At 39.7% G+C, this 26,236-nt stretch overlaps 3 protein-coding genes across 3 annotated transcripts; 2 read left to right on the top strand and 1 right to left on the bottom strand.

Moving 5' to 3' along the window:
• Positions 1–2,496: 2,496 nt before the first annotated feature.
• vbp1 (von Hippel-Lindau binding protein 1) lies at positions 2,497–7,759 on the top strand. The gene is made up of 6 exons (XM_017710265.2): positions 2,497–2,649; positions 3,602–3,726; positions 4,351–4,417; positions 4,814–4,912; positions 5,428–5,566; positions 6,557–7,759. Exons 1-6 carry the CDS (start codon positions 2,569–2,571, stop codon positions 6,631–6,633), a joined length of 588 nt encoding a protein of 195 aa, XP_017565754.1. The 5' UTR covers positions 2,497–2,568; the 3' UTR covers positions 6,634–7,759.
• Positions 7,760–7,987: 228 nt separating this feature from the next.
• Positions 7,988–17,326, bottom strand: rab39bb (RAB39B, member RAS oncogene family b). The gene is made up of 3 exons (XM_017710264.2): positions 16,936–17,326; positions 14,152–14,378; positions 7,988–10,750 (listed from the first exon to the last, which is right to left on the bottom strand). Exons 2-3 carry the CDS (start codon positions 14,364–14,366, stop codon positions 10,324–10,326), a joined length of 642 nt encoding a protein of 213 aa, XP_017565753.1. The 5' UTR covers positions 14,367–14,378; positions 16,936–17,326; the 3' UTR covers positions 7,988–10,323.
• A 1,634-nt stretch (positions 17,327–18,960) lies between these two features.
• zgc:162171 (uncharacterized protein LOC565931 homolog) lies at positions 18,961–25,310 on the top strand. The gene is made up of 3 exons (XM_017710232.2): positions 18,961–19,549; positions 22,323–22,603; positions 23,713–25,310. Exons 1-3 carry the CDS (start codon positions 19,357–19,359, stop codon positions 23,911–23,913), a joined length of 675 nt encoding a protein of 224 aa, XP_017565721.1. The 5' UTR covers positions 18,961–19,356; the 3' UTR covers positions 23,914–25,310.
• The last annotated feature ends 926 nt before the right edge of the window (positions 25,311–26,236 follow it).

Genomic DNA, 26,236 nt, shown 5'->3' with positions numbered 1-26,236 from the left:
GACTGCATGTCTTTGGACTGTGGGAGGAAACCGGAGAACCCGGAGGAAACCCACGCAGACACGGGGAGAACATGCAAACTCCACACAGAGAGGACCCTGGTCGCCCAGCCGGGGAATCGAACCCAGGCCCTCCTCGCTGTGAGGCGACAGCGCTACCCACCACGCCAAGGTAAAATTTCAAAGCTTTATTGGAAGTATTTTTTTTTTTTAAGTCTGAACCCCATAATTAAAGATTATTAAGCCTCTTAGACATATTATATTAAAGGGGTATTCCTCCGCACATACACTACATAAGCCACTGATCCTTCTGGGTCACTAGAACCTATCCCAGTGGTCACTGGGTGGAAGGCAGGAAGGAAACACCCTGGACAGGTCACCAGTCCGTCATAGGTTAGACAGACAGACATATACATTTACACACACACATTCATACGCAGAGGCAATTTAGCATCTTCAATTAATCTAACTGCATGTCTTTGGACTGTGGGAGGAAACTGAAGCAGCGAAATACACTAACTAAAGGTAGTGAAAACACACCCTTCTGGCTACCACCCCTCTGACAGTTCAGAACCTTTGTTCTGAGAGTGTAAGGTGAAGCAGTACCCACAGAAAACATACTTAGTTTTAGATTTACTACTATTTTTACAATATGAGCATATAAAAACTCAGAAGACATGTTTTGGTTCACTGGTCATTTCGGATAGTAAATAAAATGTCTATATTTGCTTCTATATTTCTCTATAATGAACCACCTCACAGCAAAACACTTTTACTGACTTTGTTCAGAATTTGAAGTGTTATAGTCTCAGGGGGTAAATGCAAACCTACAGAATAAACGGTTTGACTGGAAATCTATTTTCTTCAAAACTAACACCAGGGCTGAGCAGCAACAGCCCTCTGGCTTGTTTAATTTTTATTTAATTTAATTTCCTCTTTTAGCAGACGTTTTACCCCAGCTCTTCACAGTATCTGTTGTATCGAAAAGCCTTAAAAGCTGCAGCAGTGTTCGTTTTCCCCTCTTCTGAAGTCTGGTTCTCACGCAGCTCTCAGAGTCCTCCACTGACACAGATTTCACATCTCCTCCAGTCACATTCACACCCTGATCTGCTGTGTCACCATGGCAGCCCGTCGGCCCAGCAGCGCTCTGCAGGCACTGACAGAGGAACGGTCACTACTGAAGGATGAAGGATCAGACACAGGAGAACAAACATCACTTAGTAAAGATTAACTGACAAACAAAAGGGGTTCTGTCTGTGTGAGTGATAGAAGAAAGAAAGGGACTGAGAGAGAGAGAGAGAGAGAGAGAGAGAGAGAGAGAGAGAGAGTAGAAGACAAAAAAGGAATAGAGAAATAATGGAATAGATGCGAGAGGAAAAGAGATTGGGGCATAGAAGGATAAAGAGAAGAGTAAAGAAGGGAAGAGGATAACTGGGATAAAGAAGGAGAGAGAGAGAGGGGGGAGAGAGAGAGAGAGAGAGAGTAGAAGACAAAAAAGGAATAGAGAAATAAAGGAATAGATGCGAGAGGAAAAGAGATTGGGGCATAGAAGGATAAAGAGAAGAGTAAAGAAGGGAAGAGGATAACTGGGATAAAGAAGGGGAGAGAGAGAGAGAGAGGGGAGAGAGAGAGAGAGTAGAAGACAAAAAAGGAGAAAGAAATAAAGCAATAGATGCAAGAGGAAAAGAGATTGGGGCATAGAAGGATAAAGAGAAGAGGAGAGAAGAGAATAACAGGGATAAAGAAGGAGAGAGTGTAGAAGACAAAAAAGGAGAAAGAAATAAAGCAATGGCTGAGAGAGGAAAAGAGAGTTTGGGGCAAAGAAGGATAAAGAGAAGAGAAGAGAATAACAGGGATAAAGAAGGAGAGAGAAAGAGAGAGAGAGTGAGAGAGAAAGTGAGAGAGAGAAAGTGAGAGAGAGAGAGTGAGTGAGAGAGAGAGAGTGAGAGGTGAGAGAGAGAGAGAGAGAGAGAGACAGAGAGACAGAGAGAGAGAGAGAGAGACAGAGAGAGAGAGAGAGAGAGAGAGAGAGAGAGAGAGAGAGACAGAGAGAGAGAGAGAGAGAGAGAGAGAGAGAGAGAGAGACAGAGAGAGAGAGAGAGAGAGACAGAGAGAGAGAGAGAGAGAGAGACAGAGAGAGAGAGAGAGAGAGAGAGAGAGAGAGAGTGGGTGGAACCGCAAGAATTTAACAAAACAAGTCTTTATCTGTAACTGCTAAATCATCGGTGCCCCCCACCCCGCTCACCACCCACCTGATTCACGGCTCGGTCCGCTCCGGTCTTCTCCTCTGAAGCTTCTTTGAGCGTTTCTGGCTAAATGCTGCCACCTGCTGTTTGCTCTGTGAACTGCTCCGGCACGTAAACATGCTTCGTATCATTCATCCTCTGAGTTAGATGACTTAGAGGAACATTTATCATAAATAAAACTACAGTTCATATCTTAGCTCGACCACAGTCTTCTGTATGGCCATTTTACCGCCCCTCGGCGCCGCCGTATAAAGCCTGTGTGCGTGTGTGTTTTGAGGAACGCCCAGCGTCCACGTAAAGAGGAAGGGCTACGAGTCTTTCCAAAATGGCGACGACCATAGAGAGTAGCAATGCTGGAGCGGCGAGCAAGAAAAAACACCTCGGAATCCCCGAAGCGATATTTGTGGTGAGCGAATGTGAGGCAGAGACGTTTAAACCAAGGCTAAGGCGTTTTGTGAAGTCGTCTGGAGCCTGTTTTCGGCGGTTATGCTGCCCGCAGTGTTGGCGTGGTGCTCTGCGCTCCGGTCGAGGCTGCAGGCGGCTTCCTATTCTTGGTGGAGTTTTCCCGTTCCACCTTAAGTGGTGCAGCGGATGCGTCCAAGGCAAGGCGCCAGACGTAACTGCTGCAGCATTTAAGGTGGAACGGGACAATTCCAACAGGAAGCTGGCGAATAGGAAGCTGGTTTTAGCTTCGAGCAGCCTGGCCGTTTCCTTTTAAGGCTGTGGCCCAGGCGAACGCTGCACACAGGCCGCCTGGAGACCAAACTGGGCTTTTACCTGCTTTAAAACCAGCAGTGTATCAGTAGATCACCTACAGGGCTGTTTTGTGGCAGCCGCTGTCAGTTTCGTTCTCTTAAGCTGGTCTTTGTTTTCTCGCTGCTCTGCACTGGGCAGATTTCTTTCAACGTTTAAGTGATGCGTTAAATGCTGTGATGGTCAGCTAAGGAGAAAAATAGATATCTCCTTTTAATGCTTAATTAACCTCGGTGAAGAAAACAAATTGTAAATGACACAGAAAACGAATAATTAAACTCTTCTGTTTTAACGAGGCTGTGGGCAGAAATTAATCCCATTATGAAATGTTGTAATTAAGGGCCTTTGAGGGTCGTTTTTAGACCCCCATGGCAGGGAGCGCCTTTATTGTATATTGTCATATATAATAAACGCAGTGATTTTGCCCCCAACAGTAGCACCCTGAGTGTATTTTGTATGCATACTGAAAATACAGAATTTACCAGCTTTTAAACTTGCAGCTAGTTTAAATGCTGCTGTCTGCTGTAACTGGTTTAATATCGTGGTGCTGTCACTGTCTGTTTGTCCTAAGCACTGACTTGTGACCGTCTCCTCTGTCTCTTTAGGAGGATGTGGATTCCTTTATGAAGCAGCCTGGCAATGACACAGCAGATGCTGTACTGAGGAAACTCGATGAACAGTATCAGAAGTATAAATACATGGAACTCAACCTGGCTCAGAAGAAACTGAGGTTTGGGAACCTTTGCGTTCATGTGAAGAAGGGCCGCATATTAGTATAGCGATTAGGTTTCTCTGTGTTGGGGTTATGGTACGCCTTATTTTGACCAGTGAATTTCTGTGTTTAGTAAAACATCCACATACTACAAGACAACGTAAACAGATTGGATTGGGGGTATTTCTTGCATCTGGCAAGTTTGTGCAATATCCAGATGCTCATATCGCAGTAATGAACAACAAGCGTTGCTGTGCTGCCCTCGTGAAGTGATACTCAATATCTGTATTAAAAAAAGTAATATGGATTGCGTTTACATGACCAACAAAACATTGGAAGAGAAACTATTCTTCAATACTGCCGTTGGGAATTGTAGTTTAGCTGCTTGTCATGGATAGTTTACTGCAGTACTGATACATTTTCAGATATTACAAGGCTGCGTTGTTTTCTTTTCTTCCAAATGGAGTGATGTGGAATGCCCACAGTTTGTTTCTTTAAAAAAAAAATCATGCTAGGGATTTGTTAGTTCTAGCTAATTTCATTATGAGTGCCTGCAAGGTGTGAGTATATGTGGAGTATAGGATGTTTGTTAATTAAAAAAAAAACATGATTAAAGTTTGATTTAAGTTTTATCTTTTTAAGGTTGAAAAGTCAGATCCCACAAATCAAGCAAACATTAGAAATCTTACGGCACATGCAGAAGAAAAAGGTAAGTCCAGTTTTTTAATCCATTAATAGTGATATTAAAAAAAAACCTTTTTAAGCAGTTAACATGCTTTTTAAAGCAGTGTGCCTTGCAGTGATATTAACAACACAAAACAGCAAAAGAAATGAAAGAAAAATTACTGTGTTGTCAAACAAGGACACAGAGTGTCCCTGATGATTCGATATGCGACATGATAAAACGCTCCTATGAAGAGTAAAAAGCCATTTGAGTGCTAATTGCTGCATCCTTGTAGAAATGTTTTAGCCTGCGCAACATATATATCTCATAGTTTATCTTACTGTCTGTTTATCAGTCTGCCTGCTATCTGTTTGTCTATCTGTTGTATTCTTTTCATCTGCCTACTCATATGTATAGTAATATCTGCATATATTGGTACAGGACACTACAGATCCAATGGAGACACACTTCCTCTTGGCTGATAATGTGTACTGTAAGGCCTCTGTCCCACCCACAGATAAAGTGTGTTTGTGGCTTGGGGTAAGTGCTCCCACAGAAAGCTTTATTCTAGAGGACCATGTTAGCTTAACTTATATTTTAAAGTTTAGTGTTTTTAATCTATCTGCCCTCACACATCTGATTCAAATCATTAACTGATTGCCAAACCCTACAAAAGTTTAATTGGACACTACAGCAGGTAAAACGGAACAGTGAAGAGAAGGTCCAGATGTACATCAGGCTTTTTCAGTTCTATCCTCGGGAGGGCAATAGATTGATCCATTCTAACAATTGTGAAGTAAATAAAGGTCTTTATTAATAAGGAATGCACAATGAAATTGGAATGCTGTTGATTGGTTCAGGTAATTGTTTAAAATATATTAAGTAGTTCTTGAAGCTGCTGTGTCTTATATGTAGTATGTTTTTTCCTTTTTTTTTTGATAAATGTCATTTCTTATTGGAAATTACAATAAAAATGTGTTCTAACTAATGCACAGCTCTGCATATATATGTATTAGTTGAAGCACATGTTCATATGTGATCACTTCTTGAAAAAGGCAAACGTAATGTTGGAGTATGATATAGATGAAGCTCAGTCGCTTTTGGAGAAGAACCTCGCCACAGCCTCCCGGAACTTGGAGTCCCTAGAAGAGGACCTGGATTTCCTTCGAGACCAGTTCACAACCACTGAAGTCAGTATCCTTGCACTTTACCCAGTGTGGAGTTGTCTTCCAGCAGTTTGACGCCTTGAGTTATGAATAGAGTGGTGTCTTGCACTTGTCCTTCATTGGAAAGTCCTACTTCTGTAGCTGCTCAGAGAGCCCATGCCTCAAACATGCCCCTGTTATAAGCAGTTTTAGCTATCGCACATACTTTATTGACTACTCAATCCTGCTAAGGTTCTTGGGATTAAAATTGATATTAAAGAAGGAAAAGAATAATTTAATAGACAGCATGAATCTCATTCTTCCTTGTTTCATATGTACCACCTTTTGTAGCTGTAATTTGTTCGAAAACAAACACAAACAGAAGGAAGAATTAATCTACAGAAGTAGATACATAACATAACATTGAATGAAAATGGTCTTTTCTTTCTGATTATGTATTATCTCTATGCTCCTTTTGCTTTAATAATTATTGTACTTTTGACAGTGCTGTTATTAGAGGAGCATTGGACATTTCTTAAGTTGTTATGAGGTGATGAATGACTCTGAAAATACAGGAGCTCTGCCTCGACACCATCATACTGAGTTTTGCAGTCTTGGGCCTTGTTCGGACTGCTGGCCCAAATTTGATTTTTGGCCTACCAGATTGTTTTTGTTTTTTTTGATGGTCTTGACAGCATTAAATAAAATCACATCAAATTCGATTTTTGCAAATCCGATCCAACCACATTTGTAGGTGTGTTGAAATGCAATAGAATAGAAACTTAAATGTTTCCAGATTAAAACAAATTTGTTTAGCCTAGCACTAGACTAGTGTGTGGGTTTTTTTTTCTTCCTTTGTTTTCTTGTACAGACTGAATGTTTTTTGTTTTGTAATGTTTTATCTATTTAACTTTTTTTGTTTCTGCCCAATCACTTTGTGGTCTTGTAACTAAAATGAAAAGTATTCTGATCCTGTAAGAAATTATATAAATTTTGGTGCAAAAAATTGAACATCATGCCTTAACAGAGTTCCCTTCAGATATGGCGCGTGTCTATAACTGGGACGTCAAGAGGAGGAGCAAAGACAACCTCCTTAAATCAGCTGAGAGGTCTTAGAAGAGGGGCATTGTTTGGCCCTGTCCCCCAACATCCCAAATTTCTCCCCTGTTAGTAAAACCACCCCATGTGTCTACCTGCCTCCACACTGTTATCTATTGATTTGTTACTTTTTAAAGTATTTTTTCAAGTAAAAAGGAAAAAGAAATCAAACAAAAGTCACAGCGGCGGTTTTCTTTTGTATTCTATTTAGTATAATTAATAATAGTTTTTGCTTCACACAATATTTTACCAGGTTTTTCCACTGTCCTCTGATTTTCACTGATGTTTGGCTGGTAAGAGCTACTGTTCACGATGCTGAGTATTCACAGAGCTCTTTGTGGGAGTCGCGTACTGCTCGTTGAAATATCTGGACGATTCAGTATGTGAGGAGAGGATGAACGCTGAGGGCGAGTGTTTTGAAGGGACTTTGTTCATTGGTCGACCTTCCAGTCTATCCTAACTCCTTCCCCTCGCTCCTTGTCTTTCTCCTTCTCTCTCACTCCCTCTTTCTCTGCAGCTCTCACCTCCTCTGAAGCCTGCTGTTTTTCCTGGACTTTGTTTTTTTTTCCTACTGTCTCTCATCTGTATTTATTTGTCACATTGAATCCATTAAATACTGAATGAGCAACTCAATGAAGCTTTTGAGGAAAGACACAAAATGAATAAGACAGTCTGTTTTTCTGTTATTATAATACTGAAGGAGGGTTATGATGGAATCGGGTGGCTTTTCAAGGTAGTAATTATAACTTTCATGCAGCTTCCTCTAGCACAATACAGGTGGTGCTAGGGCTCGGTATTGTGATTTGTTTTTTTTGTTTTTTTTTGATACTCATACCTTGACTCCAATACCAATTTCTGACTATTTTTTAAGAGTACTTTGTTTTAATTATAGTCTGTCTAGTCAAGAAGCACTTACCTTAATGGCTTTTATGCAATGTGTAGTTTAGACAACCACTCAGTACACTTGAGTGTTATTAGCTCACAAATACATATTAGACTGACTAATTGGGCATGAAATGACATGAGTATTAGAGTAATTCAAAGTGAGGATACTCGTTATCAGAATGGTATCAGTATACTTGGAGGAAATACTTGTGTTTCATTCATTTTTATTTACAACTATTATTAAAAAATGGCAAATGTGCACGAGTCATATCAGTGCATCCCTCATTCACACAGCACCATTAAAGTTTTACATTTCAGTTTCCAGCCACAGGTGGCACTATTGTTTACTCAAATCAGGCTTCTCTGAAGTATCTACAGTACATTTTTTGAGCTGATTAAGGAATGCCACCGCCTAGTGGTGGGGAATGCAGTGTAAGACCTAAAGAGACCATTAAGAGACCATTTCTCATAACACGGAGCACATCAGTCTTGCCATGGTATTTTAATCTTTAGTACATTTCAAGTTCTTTTGATAAAGAGGTACACAGTGCCACAACCGATTGTAACAGGTACAGTTATTAATATTTCATAGTTCAGGAGCTCAGATGCACCCACACCAGCCTAATTCAAAGTCTGCCCCTGCAATACCTCGGTCTAAATGACAGAATCAAGCCATATGACTAGGACTGCACTGTATGATTGTATTACTGAATGAAATGTTAGATTATCATACTGCAGAGGCCTGTATTGTGGGTAATGATGAACATGCAAATGCATTGTACAGCCCTAAGAATAACAGACATTCAATTACATATGTATTATGTTCCATTCCAATCAGTTCTGGAGGTCTGTGTGGGGCAAAAGACCGCTGAAAATGGTGTTGTACCCATATTGGAACTCTTGAGTCTAAGCTGGTTTTCTCCACAGTAAAAATAAGAGAGACTTTTGAGGACCACAGCCATCATGCTTTGTGTAAAAAAATTAATTGTCCTTAGTATGTTTGAATGTCACTGGATCTGTGAGGCCATTTAGCAGTCGAAATGTTAATGATGCTACAAGCAAGTTAACACTCCAGTGCATTGAAAAGACACTGGGTGAAAGTAAGTTTACCGTTACATTTCAAGAATGTTCTGTAATTTAGAATGTGCAAACTAGCCTATTGCTGTCAAAGCAACTTTGTCACATTTGACAAAGCTTGCTGAGTTGTGCAAGATATTTTGGTGAGGTTGTAAGTCTAAGGTGTCGGTTCAGTTCTTTATCAGTGTTGGCTTGCATGTAACAACATTTGTATTTCAACTCTTGAACAACCTTGTGCAGATCTAGTGATGTTCAGAGGAAAAGTGTACACACAGCAAAGTAAAGCATGACAGCAAGGATTTTTGAAAATGGCATTTATTTTTCTTCAAGAGAAAACCAGCTTAGACCCAGTGTTCTTTTTATATGAACAACACAAGTTCAGAGCTTTATGTGTGATGAATTAATTCCAGATTGAGTGGGAAAGGGACAGTGGAGTAAAAGTAAAGGTGCATTTTTGCGTGCAGATCTTCACTGAAGTGATGAACTGAAATGCATTTGGGAAATAGAAGAAAATCAGTTTGTATAATGAGGTTTAATGGCATGTTGGTATGTATGCCAGTGCAACTCAACTATTCGTGTAAATCAATCCCTAGCGATGATATCTGAAAACACTTTGAGGAGTATACAAGTTAAGTAATTATGCTCAACCTTAAAGAAGCCGACAGCATCAGAGATGTGTAGCGGTGTTTGTCGTGGGACAGTGCACCTTATTTCCATTCTCTTTCAATGGCTTATTTCTTTGATTGCAAATTTACATAAATCCCTTTGGTAAGTTCACAGAAGCACAAGTTTATCTTAGATCTGAGGCCTTCTTGTACTTCTGGTTACAGTTTATGCTCCAGCAAATTCAATGACTCCGTATATTCTCTGATATGAACTTAGAAAAAAAGGCTAATTCTCGGTTGATGTGAAAATTCACTGTCTTACACTTGAGGCCTGTTTTACCACCTTGTGAAATTGAGTGTAATGTACTACCATATTGCAATCTCATTGTATCCACAGCCAAAGCCTTAATAAGTATGCATATACACCTCAAACAAGGAATCAAGTCTTTTTTTTTTTAGCTCAAGCAGCAAATAAGCTTTCTGAGCACCAAACAGCAGTTCTTTCTGTAGTCAACACATAAAAGTCTGCAAGTAAACAACTCCACTGTCTCTGATTTTTCTTCCTGCGGAACAGTCTTTGTGAATGCCTTCAGTAGGCCAAGTCTCTGGAGACAGTGTAACCTCATGGGAAACATCTCATGGCTTTCTAATGATTGACAGATGTGTAGATAGGGGGAAGGTGCAGAAGTAAGGTACTGTTTGGCCTTTAGGGGGAGATTAAAAGTGCTATAATTTGTCCTTTTTATTGATCAATGGATATAAAGGCAAAGTATTCTGACCCTACAAGCTCAAACATTTGATTGGTATGCCACACCTATGTGCAATTGTTTGGATCTTCTAGAATATTCTTTTCCATTCACTTTCTCGCTCATTCACACTGGTTCATTTGGTTCTTTTTCTAAACAATCTAAATCAACAGCCAGCATTTGTTGGTGTTTCTCAGGTCGGTGTGCTCTGTTCTTGTGAATGGCGAGGCAGTAACTCTATGGAATAGTGGAGGAACGGAGGGGCTGGGTAGAGACTTAGGAAGCATTCAGCAGGCAGGCAAGGAGTTATGTCTTAGCTGAGGGCCAAAAGCTTGCCCTCTGATTGTAGGGATTCTGAATAGGTGAGGGTCAGGTCATGGGAGTCTTCAGGTGGATCAACAGAGGCACCTGCGCTCACTCTTGGTCACCTCCTCTGATGAGTGCACCACGTTGGGCACGAATCCACTCCTGACCCCCTCCCAGTCTTCTGTAATGACGATCTCGCCGTGCTTCACCAGCTCAAAGATATCCCGTGTCAGCTCTGTGAAGGCCCTCTCCACATTGATGGCGTCACGTGCTGAGGTCTCCACGTAGCGCATGCCGTATGCTGCAGCCAACTTCTCCGCTTCCTGCCGCGTGACCTGCCTCTGGGACTCCAGGTCGCACTTGTGGCCCACCAGCAGGAAGACGATGCTGTGTGGCTGCACATGGCTGCGCGCCTCTTCCAGCCACTCATGAACGTTCTGGAAGGAACGGCGGTTTGTGATGTCGAAGAGTAGCAGGCCACCCACAGAGTTGCGGTAGTATGCCCTGGTGATGGACCTGCAGGGGGGAGCATAAATGGTAATTTGGCCATTAGCTTACTTGAAAGACAGGCATATTATTGCTGTCGGAAGAAACCCTTGTATCTCCATTTTTGGCATTTTTCAGTTTTTAACATAATTTGAAAGTATCTGTTACTCTTTACGTTCTTTGTAAATTTTTATGATGAATGGCCTAAAAGAAATTACCCAAAATGACATGGGAAAATTTCTGGTTCCATTGACTTACATTGAAAGTAAAGTTATTATTTTGGAGATACAAGGTTTTCTTCCGACAGCAGCGATATGTACCTTGTACCTATACTCACTGGCCATTTTATTACCATACCGATGTACTTTGTAGGTGTGAAGTTTTAAACACAGTGTCACTGTTAGGTTGCCAGCCCATCAACCAAAATATTCAGTTAACAGTGTACACTGGTCAGAGACTGACCATTGGTATTGGACTAGAAAACTGATACAAACTGTGTGGAAAAACATGAGCCGTAGTCATTACATCTACAGGGTTGGCCAGTAAGGTAGATCAGTCTAATAGTGAGGACAGTACACTTTCAACACCATGTAGAAGAGGCTAATAAATTTTGCAGAAATGGACTGGCTACAGAAAGTAATGTTAAACCTACAAAGTGCATCAACAGTCGTAGGCACTTAAGCTATTTGTTTAAAACACTTTGTCTGGACAGTAAACGTGTTAAACACCATTTATCATTAGAATAACTGCAAACAAACATTAAGGCTGTAAAAACATTTTTTTTGATAAAAGTAGTTGAAGAACAAAGCTTGATTCCAGTTTTCTCCTCCAACTCCAAACTGTCACCACAACTGATTTAACATAATATAAACTAACCATCCTTTGCTTCCAAAAGTTAAGTCTGGACTAAGAATATGATATAAAAATAAAAATTTAGACAGTATATTATTTAATGGTTTTTATGTTGTCATTTATTGCAAAATATAACACTATTTATTAATATGTATAATATATTTTAAAAAGGCCTCCTTTTTGTTTTTATTATGGTATTTTGAATTTGGTCTTGATCTCAACTCTAACTCAGTATGTCCAGATCTCGGTCTTGACTTGGACTCACTATACTTGTCTTGACTACATCTCTAACACTAACAGACAAAAGTCACAACTTTGTTATTTGTTTTTAGTGTAATATTAGTGTTTAGTTGGTCAAACAAACACACTGCACAGATAAATATTTTGGTAAATCTAAAATTTTCAGGTGCCTAAAACCTTCTATGAGTGTTGACACAGACCAGGTTTACATAAAACCCATCTAAGAATAAGAGTGGTGATTTTGGATCAGTCCATTCTGTCCACTGTATTCAGCATATAAAGCTATGCGACGTGTGTATGTGATGGAATGCAATAAAACTGAATATGAAATTTGCTGAGGTTGTTGACTAAAAGAGAAGCATGTTTAAAATGTAATATATATCACTGAATTAAATCACTGAATTTAATGTAAGGTGCTTGGTTGTATTAGGTGCAAAGTCAACAGAAGGCACTGTGAGAAAACCACCAGTGATGCTCCAAAGAACGGTGAGTCTAGACATGCAATTAAGACGTGTTCACTAAAGCTGAACGATAAAATGGTGTTAGTGAGGAGCCAAAAAAAGACTTTCAGCAGATGCCAACTGAGAAAATAAATAACAAGTGCCTGAGTGAATCACACTGATCAGAAATATCTCTGACGTAGGAACAGCTTTGCTACCACTGAAAGAGTGAGCAGACATTTAGCTCTTTTCAGGACTCCCTGAGGAGAGATGCCTCAGCACGGTTGCCATGGGGACAACAATCTTTATGGATAAAGACAGCTGTCAGATGATTTACCACAAGCAGGTTCGAAGTCAGTGTATAATAGGAGTTCAATGTCTTAAAGAAATAGTCCCAACAGTTTTCCTCAAACATTTTTAGAGTTTTTTGAAAATAAACATTTTGATGATTTGTTTTGTGAAATCTGTCCCTTTAAAGTAAACAGCAAAAGCCTTCAGTGGGCCAATGAGCTGCATGCATCGTCTTGTATGTGAAAACAGCATGAAAACAGCCTAATGATATCATCTCCTTTAATGACATTCATCCAAATTCTTCAGCGATTTTTACCTATTAGCTCGATTGCTTCAGTTACCTGTTCCTGCACCTGAACGTATAGTGTGATTAACATACAGAAATGAGGACACAGCAGTGAAATAGTTCCAGCTGAGCTGTAAGATTACATGTGATCTATATTTTATAGCTCATACAAAAAAAATGTAAATAATAAATGCGTAGATTTTGAGGGATAACCATGGACTATTTCAAAAGAAACTAGAGAAACCACAGGTGCAATGAAATTCTTAAATTCTTTGTAAGTTTAGCATAAGATGAAAGCAACAGCACAGCTCAAAGAGCAACTTTTTACTGCTAAGAAATCAATTAAACACAGCAGCTGTCCTCTATATTGTATTAAAACTGCATGATGGATGCACCAATAGAAAAGCTCCAAAATGCCTTTTCTTTAAAGCTACACTATGTATGTTCAGGGGATTTTCAGGACTTTGAAGTGTTTACTGCATGCAAGAACAAGGGGTCTCGTTCACCAACTGCTCTTCCACTTATACAGTTTTCAAGAAGATTCTGACATTCACCTGTGTTGTCTTATTTGGGATTTGTTCTTAGGCAAGATCAGCATCTACACACAGAATCTATGCACCTACACAGGCGCAAACAATTCTGCAGTTTAAGAACATGTCATGAATCTGACACAGACTTTTTTCTTAGGACTTTACAAATTTGAGAAAAACATAGGAAGATATTGGTGAATGAGGCCCAGTGTTGTGCTTGAGACTCCTTCCTTGAGCGGAAGATTACATGTGACATGAAACATGTATTAAAGACATATGACATGGTCCAAAAAACCCCTGCAAAATCCTACCACCTTTTCTTTTAGATTATTCTTTTAGGCTTTTACAGGGTGACTCACAGTGGCATACACACATTGTAGAATGTTTTTTTCTCCTGATTCAATGTTATTCCTTCTAATTTTCACAAAAAATCTCACACAGTGCAGCTTTGAAATTCATCGCATTAAAAGTTTTCTTTGTGAGAACAATGATATGCATTTACGTCTTTACTTTAGCAGTAATATGGTATATGATTTTTGAGGAAAACCACTGGATCATTGCTTTAATCCATTTGCAACCTGAGATATCATCGCATGTAATTTCTTAAATTGTCTCCTTCTCTAAAGTTATTCAACACCTTAAAGAGGCTCAGCTAGTACTGGCATCTCGCAGCCTTCCATAAACATCTTACAATTATTTAACAAACGGTTAAGTCTTAATCAAATCTGACTTCAACACTAAAGTCAGGGTGCCAGGTGAGGTCACAGCAATGGTTCCCGAGTGCTACAGTACCTGAAGCGCTCCTGACCCGCAGTGTCCCAAATCTGGAGTTTGATGCGTTTGCCTGGCTCAATCTCGACCAGGCGAGAGAAGAAATCCACCCCGACTGTTGGGTCAGACACCTGTGCGAAGCGTCCTTCAGTGAAGCGCCTGATCAAACAGGATTTGCCAACCGTGGAGTCCCCAATGACGATCAGACGAAACTGGTAAAGCCATATTGCTTCCATGGCTGTCTGGCTCTGTGGAGATCAACAGTGAGACCCTGAAACTGAGAAACAGCATACACACAAACACACACACAACAGCGCCTGATGCCATGACATCCCGCCACTCTGTGTTATTCTGCCAAACTGGATCGTGTCTGTGAATGTAAACGAGGACTGAATGGAAAAGAGTTCTTTGTGTCTGCAGCCTATCTGACCAGTCCAAGTGTGTCAAGGGGGAAACAACGTCACCGCAGGGTTGGCTTACATTTTAATCCCTTAATAATTACACATCAGATTGCTGAAAGAAAGTATTTTAGCCACTGTGTATTGGTGAACACACATCTGGAGAACAGGGTGCACTCTGAACAGTAGTTGTTCCTAAAAGATTCTGTGCTTGGAAGAACTGTAGTAGGAAATGCCTTTAATTGGTATAGAGCCTAAGCATTATGTGCAGGTTCTTTAAACCTTACAATGGTTCTTTATACTCACACATCTCTTTTACAAATATGGTTCTTTAAGCATCCAGCGAAAGGGTCTATGGTCTATGGCACGTCTATGGTACTAAGTGTAGATAACTGTGGACTGCATGGCTGTATAATTCATGAAAACACAAAGATCAGTGTCCTCATCATCGCATCAAATCCAGGCAAACCATCCCTAGTTCAAAATACAGACAAAAGCTGTTTAAATAGTAAGTTTACTTTCTGGAAATGTGATTTAAAGATTACAGTACTGTGCAAGGTTCCATTTGGCATCATTTTAGGAAAAGAAAACCAGTCCCAGAACAAACTATGTGAGGATAAGATCCAACAGGGATCTAATTGGGAATTATATTATTTCATACAACATTTATTAGAGTTTGGAAAATACAGTTTAATCTGTACCACCCATCCCTAACTGTTAACTAGTAAAATCTTTCCAATTTTGGTACAATGTGCTAGCCTGACAGTTAATGTTGCACTATATTTTCAAAATGTGCTTAATATGTCATGCTGAACTGATACATTTTGTCATTTTGCCCTGTTTTATAGTGAGTTTAACGTCATGCATTTTACATGCAACTAATTTAATCATTTCAACAAAGGTGGCTAGCTTATGGGGCTCCCACGTGACGCAACTATTTAAATTTTGGCCTGAAGACTGGGAGATGCCATCCATCTCCAGGATTCCAAGACAGCATAACTGGTCTTGATCTCTCTGGGTGGGTAAGATGACCCTCCCTCTCCCTCTCAGTCAGTATGATGCTATAGCCTACATGGCCATGTGTTATTAGACGTTTAGTATTCTCCTCTAAGTCCGTGGATGTGTACAATGACATTAACAGCAGTTTGTGACGATGTGCTGGTGTCTCTGAGGAAGCGCAGGTAGCATCATGTGATGGGGGTACCTCTAGCAGATTGGATGTGACTATATTAGGGAGAAGAATGGGTAAAAATCCAAGAAGCTCAAATGCAGTCAGAACACTGGCATTAAAGATACTACAGGTATCTATTCGCCTCTTTCTGTTCACCTCTTTAAAATAGTTCTACACTCCCAACATTTCTTTTGTTAACTTCTAAAGACATGCCTCATTGTCTTGCTGCAGGGTGTGAATAATGTTTGTTTATGGCACATTTATGTCATAAACAAACAGGGTTCAAAAAACAAAGGATGAGAGGTGGATCAGGCTTAATATAGCAGATGCCCAATCTATTAAAATATCCCTGGATCTGCTCTGATCCTGATGCCTACTTTGAACAATCTGATGCACCCAGCAAATTCCATACATTTAGCAGTTAACTAAGTTGTGACTTTTCAGTACAACTAATACTAAAAATTAATATTGCTTTGTGACACCAGTGCCGGTATAAAGATGTATCATACAGCATTAGAGGTAGTGATGTTTATTTGAGTTGCTTGCTTGTATGTCTTCAGCTCTCAAGCACTAAATATAATCTAAATGACATGCTTTTAAGTGAGCTATGGGTAAACGCTGCTGACTGTAAATTGGCTGCTGATGTCTGTCTGTTACACACACACTGTGGTGCTCAGCCAGGATTACACAGAGCGCCTGCCAGTGCAAACATTAAAAGGCCACAGTATTCAACCAGGCAGCCAGTAGCCACGGCCCTATTGTCCCACACCGGATGCCGTAGCCGTGGCGAGGACATATCTGCTGCATGCACATAAACAACCAGCACCCACAGTTCTGACATGTAGTTTATAACAGCTTTAGATCACATGCAGCAAGGTCAGCCCTGCCCTGGCTTTTATGAAGAAAACACCCTTATTATCTCCTGTGTTCACACTGATAACTCACTTCAGATACTCACTTGTTGTCTTCCTTCACTGTTAACCCTATTAAAATTGACACAGTGGCCATTAGGTAGTGAGCCCAGTATTTTTAGGACTACTTCATTACCCAGACTATAAGACTGGGCAGTAAGACCAGCCTAGTGTACTTGAGGCCCAGCCATTACGCATTACGCGCGTTTTCCTTATCAATTCCCATCTCCAACGTCTATTTATGAAGTATTTTGCTTTACATAACATTCAGATAAATAGTAACACCGCTCTAATCTCTCGTTAAATGTAGTTCGTGTGTACTCACTGCGTTTGTCTGGGCTGCTCAGAGCTCAGTGAAGGCAGACTCCATGCTCCTGAAAGGATGGTGGACTTTCTAGAAAGCGCACGGAGAGATAAGCAGCCAGAGCGGAGACAGACACCTGCTCCAGCCTGCTTTACTCGCTTACAGCATAACGAGCAAAACAACGGGGAGAGTAAACAGGTGCAGCCCACAGCAGCGCGCCCTGCACTGAGAGCCTCTCCGTAACCTCGCTAACAGACCACAGCCGCACTGACCAGCTCACTCAGACACACAGCGGCTCATCCCGTCGCCTTTTCCTCCACGTTTCGAAGACAGGGAAATTGTTTGGAAATTGTGCTGATGAAATGGCAGCAACATCCCACAGCCTGACTCATCCCGCATCAGCACCAGCGCCGTAACACAGCCAAGAGACGAGCAGCTGAAAAGCAGCGCCCGCCCCGCTCAGTCACTCTGGATAAAGCATAAATATATATATATATATATATATATATATATATATATATATATATATATATATATATATATATGGCCATTTTCCCCCTCGATAGGCAGCAGTATTTCAAACTCTCTTAATAATGACTAATTTACTTTCTTAATTCAATTTAAATTTAATTTAAAGAAATTGTTTTGACATAGTAAATCCATATTTTGAGAAGTCATTACTCTTTGGTTCTTTGGTAAAGACAATACAGAGATATACAGCCCACAGAATGTTTAAATGGTTCTTCTTGTTGATAAAAGCTGTTGCACATGTTTTATTAAAGAGCCCTTTGCATTTAAGCACGTGTTTACAACAAAGTGCATATTCAGTTAGGTGTGTCCAAACCTTTGACTGGTACTGTACATGTAAGAATCATAAAGCCTTTACTAAATGTGTTCTGTTGGATGAAAAAGGTTTAACACACTCAGTCAAATTACATGTTTGTTGATTTTCTAAACTTGAAAATAAGTCAACACGTCCTCTACAGAGAACACACTCTAATATGACTTTCTGCAAATAAAGCTCACAGTTTCTTTGTTGTGCTAAGTTTAACATAGTGACAAAACTTAAATAAAACTTAAAAAGTGCAATAGTTTTTGCGCAGGCCACAATTTATGTTTCTTTTCCCTAATACGCTAAATTCAGGGAAAAAAAGTAATTGTGTATCAATATGTGTCAACTTATTTTTACTTAGAAAATCAGCAAAACATATCATCTGACTAGGGCCACCCAAACGTTAGCACATGACTGTAAATGTAAGGACAGTTGAATGTTGATTGGTTTACTTCACAATTCTGTTTAAAAACTGAAGCAAGATGTGTTTCTGCAGTCATTAAATGCTAATAAACTGCCCTCCACCCTGATCTGACAACCAAGCGTCTATTAAAATAGCAGCAAACACAGAACTAGCCTTTTAATGCAGTCACAATAAAACAGCAGAGTATGATGAGGTGCCCGAGGACACGTAACAATTCTTGATTTATTTGAGTGATTTGGTCATTATAATACATGGTTTAAGCCAAGGGGTTCCAGTCTTATCCACAAAGGGCCAGTGTGGCTGCAGGTTTTCATTCCAACCAAGAAGGACCAGTGAACAATAGTTTGAAGACTGAGTCCAGCTGATTAAGCGATGGGACTCAGATGAGCTCCTGCTTGACCGATATGAAAACCTGCAGCCACGCCAGCATTTTGAGGATGAGACTGGACGCTCCTGGTTTAATCACTCTTCCAGTTTTTACATCTGTAGAGCACTGTCCCCACCCTATGATCTGTACTGGGCCTGGTTGTTCTAGCAACCCTGGCAGTTAAAGGCCTTTGGACCATGATCAAGGTCATTAATTCATCCTTAAGTCTTTCATACCAGCTGCTCTATAATCAGAGTATAACGCTATTGAATAGTAGTAACACTCTCTATGGTCTCTTTAATCGGACTATCTCTGTATCTTTTTAACACGGTTCGCTATAATACAGGTTTTACAGGCGGACATGGCGGACCCGGAGGATTATGGGAGATGTAGTTTTTTGGTCGTTTCAGATGTACTCAGCAGATGCTGCGTTGGCTTTTCTAGTTACTTTTCTTAGACAGCCCGCTGGTGCTGCTGAAGCAGAAGAGTTTTTGTTCTCAGGACAGGACTTGCTTTGTGACCACACGAGCTGACGGCGGGCACTGAAGTGTCGCTGAAGTTATAACACTTCAGCCACGCGCACTTTATTCAGCTGCAACGTGTCTGAACAGTTATGACAGTTTTTGTGAACTGCTTGTGTGGGGTGGACTATTTCAGCGGCTTTCTCGAAGGACATCTTGCCCTGTGTATGAGAGGGCGAGTTTAAGGGACTAGGGGGCAATAGGAAATGTGCAGTCTAACCACATCTGTTCTTCAACACTTGAGATAACCAAGTTTTCTGGTTTTTTGGAGTCCCGTTTGGTCAGTCATTGCGTGGGAATGCAGCAGGAGCGTTTGCTGAAAGTGCTGGTCATCGGAGACTTAGGCGTGGGCAAAACGGCCATCATCAAGCGCTACGTCCATCAGGTCTTCTCCCAGCACTACAGAGCCACCATCGGGGTGGACTTCGCCCTGAAGGTCCTCAACTGGGACCACAAGACAGTGGTCCGCCTGCAGCTCTGGGACATCGCTGGTAGGTTGAGCAGGGTCAGCGCCAGCTGGACAGTCACTTCTCCACCAAACTTTGCCTTTATGAACTTCCTCTCAAGTGTTTGTGCAAGTAGAAATGGAACAGAGTGATGCACTGAGTTGGCTTGATTCAAATGTGCACATAAATCAAATATATTACATCAGCATGATCGTATTTTTACTTTTTACCTAAATTGTGTTGATGTGTAATATAATAACTTTATTCATGTGGAAATGATGTACATATTTGAATCAAATACTTTACATTTCTCGCATTACATTTCTCAGTGTAGACTCCCAAGTAGCTGCTGCTCTCTTCAAAGGGGAATTCCACTGCCTTTAGAAAATTTCTGCATAATTCGGTTGTTAGGATGTAAACAAAGCTGTTCAGAGTGGCTTGTTGTGAAACACTCAGTTCTAAAGAAACTTACAGACTCAGCTTTCTTCACAGTGGTGGTGACAGGAACCAGGAGTCATGATGTTTGCAGTGCAAACATAACTGTTTTATTCAACCAGCGAATCTACAAGAATCTTCTGATTCTTTTTATATTTAGTGTTGATGATGCTAAAATAGTTCCAAATCTGAAAAAAAACTAAGTTTACTTCGGGGACTATTTTGCCTCATAATGCCCTGCATGTACTTCTCCACCCTGGATAGATTAAAAAATACATTTTAGGCCAAAATTGTATCTTAAAACTACCAAAAAACAATGTGTCAGACATCAGGCAGCATATTTGTAACCATGTTATTCAATTGCTTCCTGTTGAAGGCATTTAATGCTTCAGATGTCTGGTCGGGCCTCTGAGCACCACTGTGAACAATTGTGGAACAGTAAGTTTCTCTAGAACGGCGCATTTTGAACCCATCTGAATGAGAGTGGTCACATTTTACACATTTCATTATTCAGATTGGGTGAAAACACATTAGACGTTAGATTGCTGTTCACTCAGTCTTTATTGTGGAAAACTATGTCAGTAAATCACCAAAAAGTCTTGCAAACATCTTCTATATATGTCCAAATGACTTTCTTGTTTACTGAGATTATCATAATAATCTCCTAATCAGGGTTATCCCAAAGAATGACTGTCAATTTGTGACTGTGCAGTCACAGTGTCAGCGGTGTTAATGATTTGCTATTACTGATCCTGTTACCCACACCATCATGGAATGCTTTGTTTAAACATTCCTCCTCCATTCGGAGTGTCCGCCTGTCTGCTTGTTGTGTGTGTGTGTGTGTTCAGAGTGGGCTAAATCTCCCTCTGTCCATGCCCACTGTTCACAGAGATGGAAGTCGCGTGGTGTCATCAGCTGGTTAAATTTGTGTCATGTGAGAGAAAGCTCAGCAAATCACATCACCTACATGCACACATACATACAAGGACGCACACATCCAGAACACAAACCTGACCACTTAATCTGATAGAGGTAATCAGATTCAAGTAAACAGCCAACACACGTGAGACTGTGAAAACCTAATCATTTGACAGTAGGGGTGGATGATATGGTATTATTATCATGATAAATTATATCACAATAAGCCTTTGTACACATATCATGAGTATTGTCAGTACTTAAACTTCATGAACTGCATATTTCATTAAAAAGAGATTTAACTGATGTTCCCAAGTAGTGTTGAGCGTTTCACTCAGTTTATAACAACTATTATAGCAATAATAACAATACAGAACATTGTTAATCATATCATTGCTTACTGTTGCCCTCTAAAAGTGTTATTAACAAACATCAAATAAACAAACATCACTCACAACCCTATAAGGGTGTTATTAACACCGCATAAACAAACATCACTCACCGCTGCCCTCAGAAGGTGTTATTAACAAACATTACATAAACAAACATTACTCACTGTAACCCTTTACAGGTGTTATTAACAAGGATTACATAAGCAAACATTACTCACCACTCCTGTTTAAAGGTGTTATTAACAAACATCCAATAAACACACATTATTCACTACCACTGTTTAAAGGTGTTATTAACAAACATCATATAAACAAAAATTACTCACCACTGCCATTTACAGGTGTCATTAACAAACATTACATAAACAAACATTACTCACTGCTGCCCTTTAAAGGTGTTATTATCAAACATTACATAAACAAACATTTCTCACCACCGCCCTTTAAAGGTGTTATTATCAAACATTACATAAACAAACATTTCTCACCACCGCCCTTTAAAGGTGTTATTAACAAACATTACATAAACAAACATTTCTCACCACCGCCCTTTAAAGGTGTTATTAACAAACATTACATAAAAAAAACATTTCTCACCACCGCCCTTTAAAGGTGTTATTAACAAACATTACATAAAAAAAACATTTCTCACCACCGCCCTTTAAAGGTGTTATTAACAAACATTACATAAAAAAAACATTTCTCACCACCGCCCTTTAAAGGTGTTATTAACAAACATTACATAAACAAACATCACTCACTGTTACCCTCTAAAGATGTTATTAACACCACATAAACAAACATCACTCACAACCCTTTAAAGGTGTTATTAACACCACATAAACAAACATTAATCACCACTGCCCTCTAAAGATGTTTTTAACACCACATAAGCAAACATCACTCAGCGCTGCCCTATAAAGGCATTTTTTAAGAAACAAAACATAAACAAACATTACCTTCTAAAGGCCTTATTAGGAAAAACCACTACACAAACATTACTCCCAGCCCTGCCTTCGATCACAAAAGTTTAACTTTCTCTCCTCTCTCTCATATTTTGCCATGCTTTCCAGGTCAGGAGCGCTATGGCAACATGACACGTGTGTATTACCGGGAAGCAGTGGGGGCCTTGGTTGTCTTCGACATGACCCGAGCCTCCACTTTTCAGGCTGTGCTCAAATGGAAGGGTGACTTAGACTCTAAGGTTACCCTTAGCAACGGTCGACCAGTACCAGCTGTTCTACTGGCCAACAAGTGTGACCAGCAGAAACACGGCCTGTGTGCCAAACAGCCCAAACTGGAGGCTTTCTCCAGAGAGCACGGCTTTATAGGCTGGTACGAGACATCAGCAAAGGTAAGAGATCAAACCTCTGCCTCTCACAGAATGTGTGAGACTGTGTGTGTGTTTTTAGTCCAGCAACTTGATTTGTTTGAATTGTTGATCTTTTGGTTTGTATACATAAATCTGTTATGCATCATGAGCCTCTTCTCATTCCTTATTCATTATCTCAATTCAATTAGGATTTACTGGCTGAAATCACATTATTTCATTAATGTTCATGCAATGAATGTTAGATTACATATAGTATCATCATTGCATTAGCTGGCAAAAAGTCAGTGACATGACATGATTGAGTATTTAAAAAGCATCCCAGAGAGGCTGAGTCTTTCAGAAGTAAAGAGGAGGTGTTCACTACTCTGTGAAAGACTATGCTGGCAAATAGTGCAACAATTCAAACAAAATAATGTTTCACAACATAAAATAGCAAAGAAATTTGCTAATTCGTCATCTACTGTACATAATATCATTAAAAGATTCAGAGAATGTGTAGGAATTCAAAATTTCAAAAACCACAGTTCAAACACTAGCATTTATGATGGTATGCATGATGGGGGTGTCCAGACCTGTCAATGAAAATGTGCAAAATGAAATGAAAAACAGTACAAAGGAGTCTTTGAACTGTTAAGAGGCTGAAATCTGATATCAAGCAAGAATAGGAAAACATTTCACTTTCAAATCTACAGCAGCTGTTATCATTTCCCAAATGCTTACAGAATGTTGTTAAAAGAAGAGATGATGCAACACAGCGGTAAACATGAAATTTCACAGTTTCAGCATTTGATATGTTGTCTTTAGACTATTTTAAATTAAATATAGGGTTTAAATGATTTGCATGTCACTGAATTTTGTTTTTATTTACATTTTGCACAACATCCCAACATTTTTGGAAATGGGGTTGTAGATGTTTAGCATCTGGTGTGTCATTCTGGGTTCCTTGTGGGCCACAGCTTTGCAGGGAATAGTATTTTCCATCATCTAATATTTTAGATGCTCACCTTAAAGGAGCAATCTTGCCAAATGTAATGCTATGTCTGTAAACATGCATAATCGTCTTTTTCCCTTTTTCCCCTTTCTCTCTCTCTCTCTCTCTCTCTCTCTCTCTCTCACACACACATTCTCAGGACAGCACAAACATTGATGCAGCCATCATGTGTCTGGTAGAGAACATCATGGCGAGTGATGTTGATAACACTCCTGTAGACTCAGATCCTAGTCTAGTGATCCTGCCTGCGTTTGACTACAACCTGCGCGAGCGCTCTCATTCTGGCTGCTCCGCTTGCTCTAGACTGCGCTCACCTCCCAGAGACAACAAAGAATTTTAAGAAAACATGAAAAAGTCACACAGGAATTGGTGTAAATATGGTGCAAATATGCAGTAGGTTTTAAAATAATTGCTGAAGGCATATCGGTATTGATGGGTATTGATATTGGGTGAATATCAGGAGAAAATGCAGGATTGGATATCAGAGGGAAACTACAGAATATGTTCTATTACAAATCTAACCTGAAATATTAGTTGTTTCAGATTTGGCTTGTTATACTGGGTTCCTTCCAGGCCACAGCTCTGCAGAGAATTGAGTTTTTCCTCACCTAATGTTTTAGATGCGCACCTTAAAGGAATACTCTGGCCAAAATAAAAAATGTAACCATTGCTATATCTGTAAACATGCCTAAACACCTCCTACAGACGTGCCACAGTATTTTCAAGTTTAACCCTTGTGGTGTTCATGTGTTTGTGACTCACTGGGTCTGGTGGATCCACCACATTATTATTATTAAAATCAACAATATAACAATTTATGTAAAAATGTCAGATGTTTAAAATATCACAAGTGACCTGCATAGGGTTTTCCTTTAGCAGCTGTAGCCAGTCAGCAACCGTTTCATGTTGTGCACCCTCACAAACACGCTCCACACACACACACACACACACACACACACACACACACACACGCACACACGTATGCACACACAGACACACACACATGCACACTGACAGCAGGCGATGTAGGGTTCACCCCAACACCACATGTGTAATATAAATGTGTAGGGGCAGTAATCTTAATATCATGTGTAAATATTAGCCTCTACATTAGTGGCTATGCTAGCACTCAGAATTTCTTTACTGCATCTGTATCACCTATCTAGTGAATGCTGGGTATTGTCATGAGAAAACACTGAAAACACAAAAACACAACAAAATCATGAACTGTGTCAAAAAAGAGGCTGAGGAACACAATGCTGCACTACAGAAAATTACAGTACATAACAAAATATTAAGTGCTTTTTGTGGGTCAGAATGTCCCCAGTGAAGTGTTAAGTGAAGTGATTCAATTGGAAATAGTTTACATATTTTGTTTATGTATTTAAATATATTTAGATATCTACCTATAATAAGAATAATACAGATAAGAAGTATTATTATTGTTATCATTATTATAAAATAGTAAATGTATCATTATTTCATTGTCAGACAAGCAAAGTGATGCAACAACTTGAGTCATGTGTAACTTCTGCTAACTAACATCATGCATCTACTGAATGTGCTAAAAAAGATTATTTTATAGATCATGAAATCATGAATGTGCCTGTATATGTATCTGTATCTGAATTTCTGCCGGTGCTTTAGAGATGCATGTGAGGAAAAAATGGACTATAGATTGCTTTACACTTTTTAAATATCAGCTCAAAAACACAGTAAAATGCATGAAAAGAGGAACCAGTTTTCAAATGTGAGTTTTCTTGCCTTTTGGGTTTCGCTAAACTAAGCCATGCCAAACTGCTGTTGAGGAAGCATCGACCAGAGCATTAACACTTGCGCTAAAAAAAACTATGTCATCAGTTTAAAATGCTGTGTACAGCAAAGTCAACACTGAACACTGTCTCATAGTTACACTGCAGTACAACAGCTGTGTAGTGTGTGTGTGTGTGTGTGTGTGTGTGTGTGTGTGTGTGTGTGTGTGCATACAGTACTGGACAAAAGTCAGAAACGCAGAGAATTCATCTATTTAATTTTCAGTCAAAATGATAAGCACACGTTATTCATTTTACAGGAGATATTTATGATATATATGAAGAGACTACATATAATTGGACTACAATCCAATTACATAAAAGTGGGAAAGTCAAAGTAAAATAAATGAAAGTTACGAGTTTTCAAAACAAATTAAAAATTTGAGAGAGAGGAGCAAATCAAACTCCACTCGTACTTCGGATCTGAACAAATCGAAAAAGATGCTTATCCATCAAGATACTGGTACTGAGAGAAGGAAACCATTGAATGTATTTGGGATTAATTGGATCATGAGAAGCAGAAAATGTAACTTCCAAGACTGAACTTTTGGAGGTGTGGAAAAACATCCCTGCAGATTTCTATAAAAAGTGAAAGCAAGTCTGCTGAAAAGAATGGAAGCTAAAATAAAGAATAAGGGTGGACATTCTGAATGAAAAAAAATGAATAAGTTGTACTTAATGTTTTGCCCTGTATTGCCCGGTATGTCTGCATGCTTTACAAAATGAAATTCTATGGGAGCCTTAACTCCTAATAGGGCTTGTGTATGTGGTGTATGAGTGTGAATGTGCGTGTTTGATGCTGAGCAGGTGCGTGCCTGGTGTTTAAATGTGTCCCAGGCTGTTGATGCGGTT

This window comes from Pygocentrus nattereri, chromosome 2 (genome assembly GCF_015220715.1).
Source record: "Pygocentrus nattereri isolate fPygNat1 chromosome 2, fPygNat1.pri, whole genome shotgun sequence".
Lineage (NCBI taxonomy): Eukaryota > Metazoa > Chordata > Actinopteri > Characiformes > Serrasalmidae > Pygocentrus > Pygocentrus nattereri.
The sequence above is the reverse complement of the archived record's forward strand: the minus strand, read 5'-3'. Positions and strand labels throughout refer to the sequence as shown.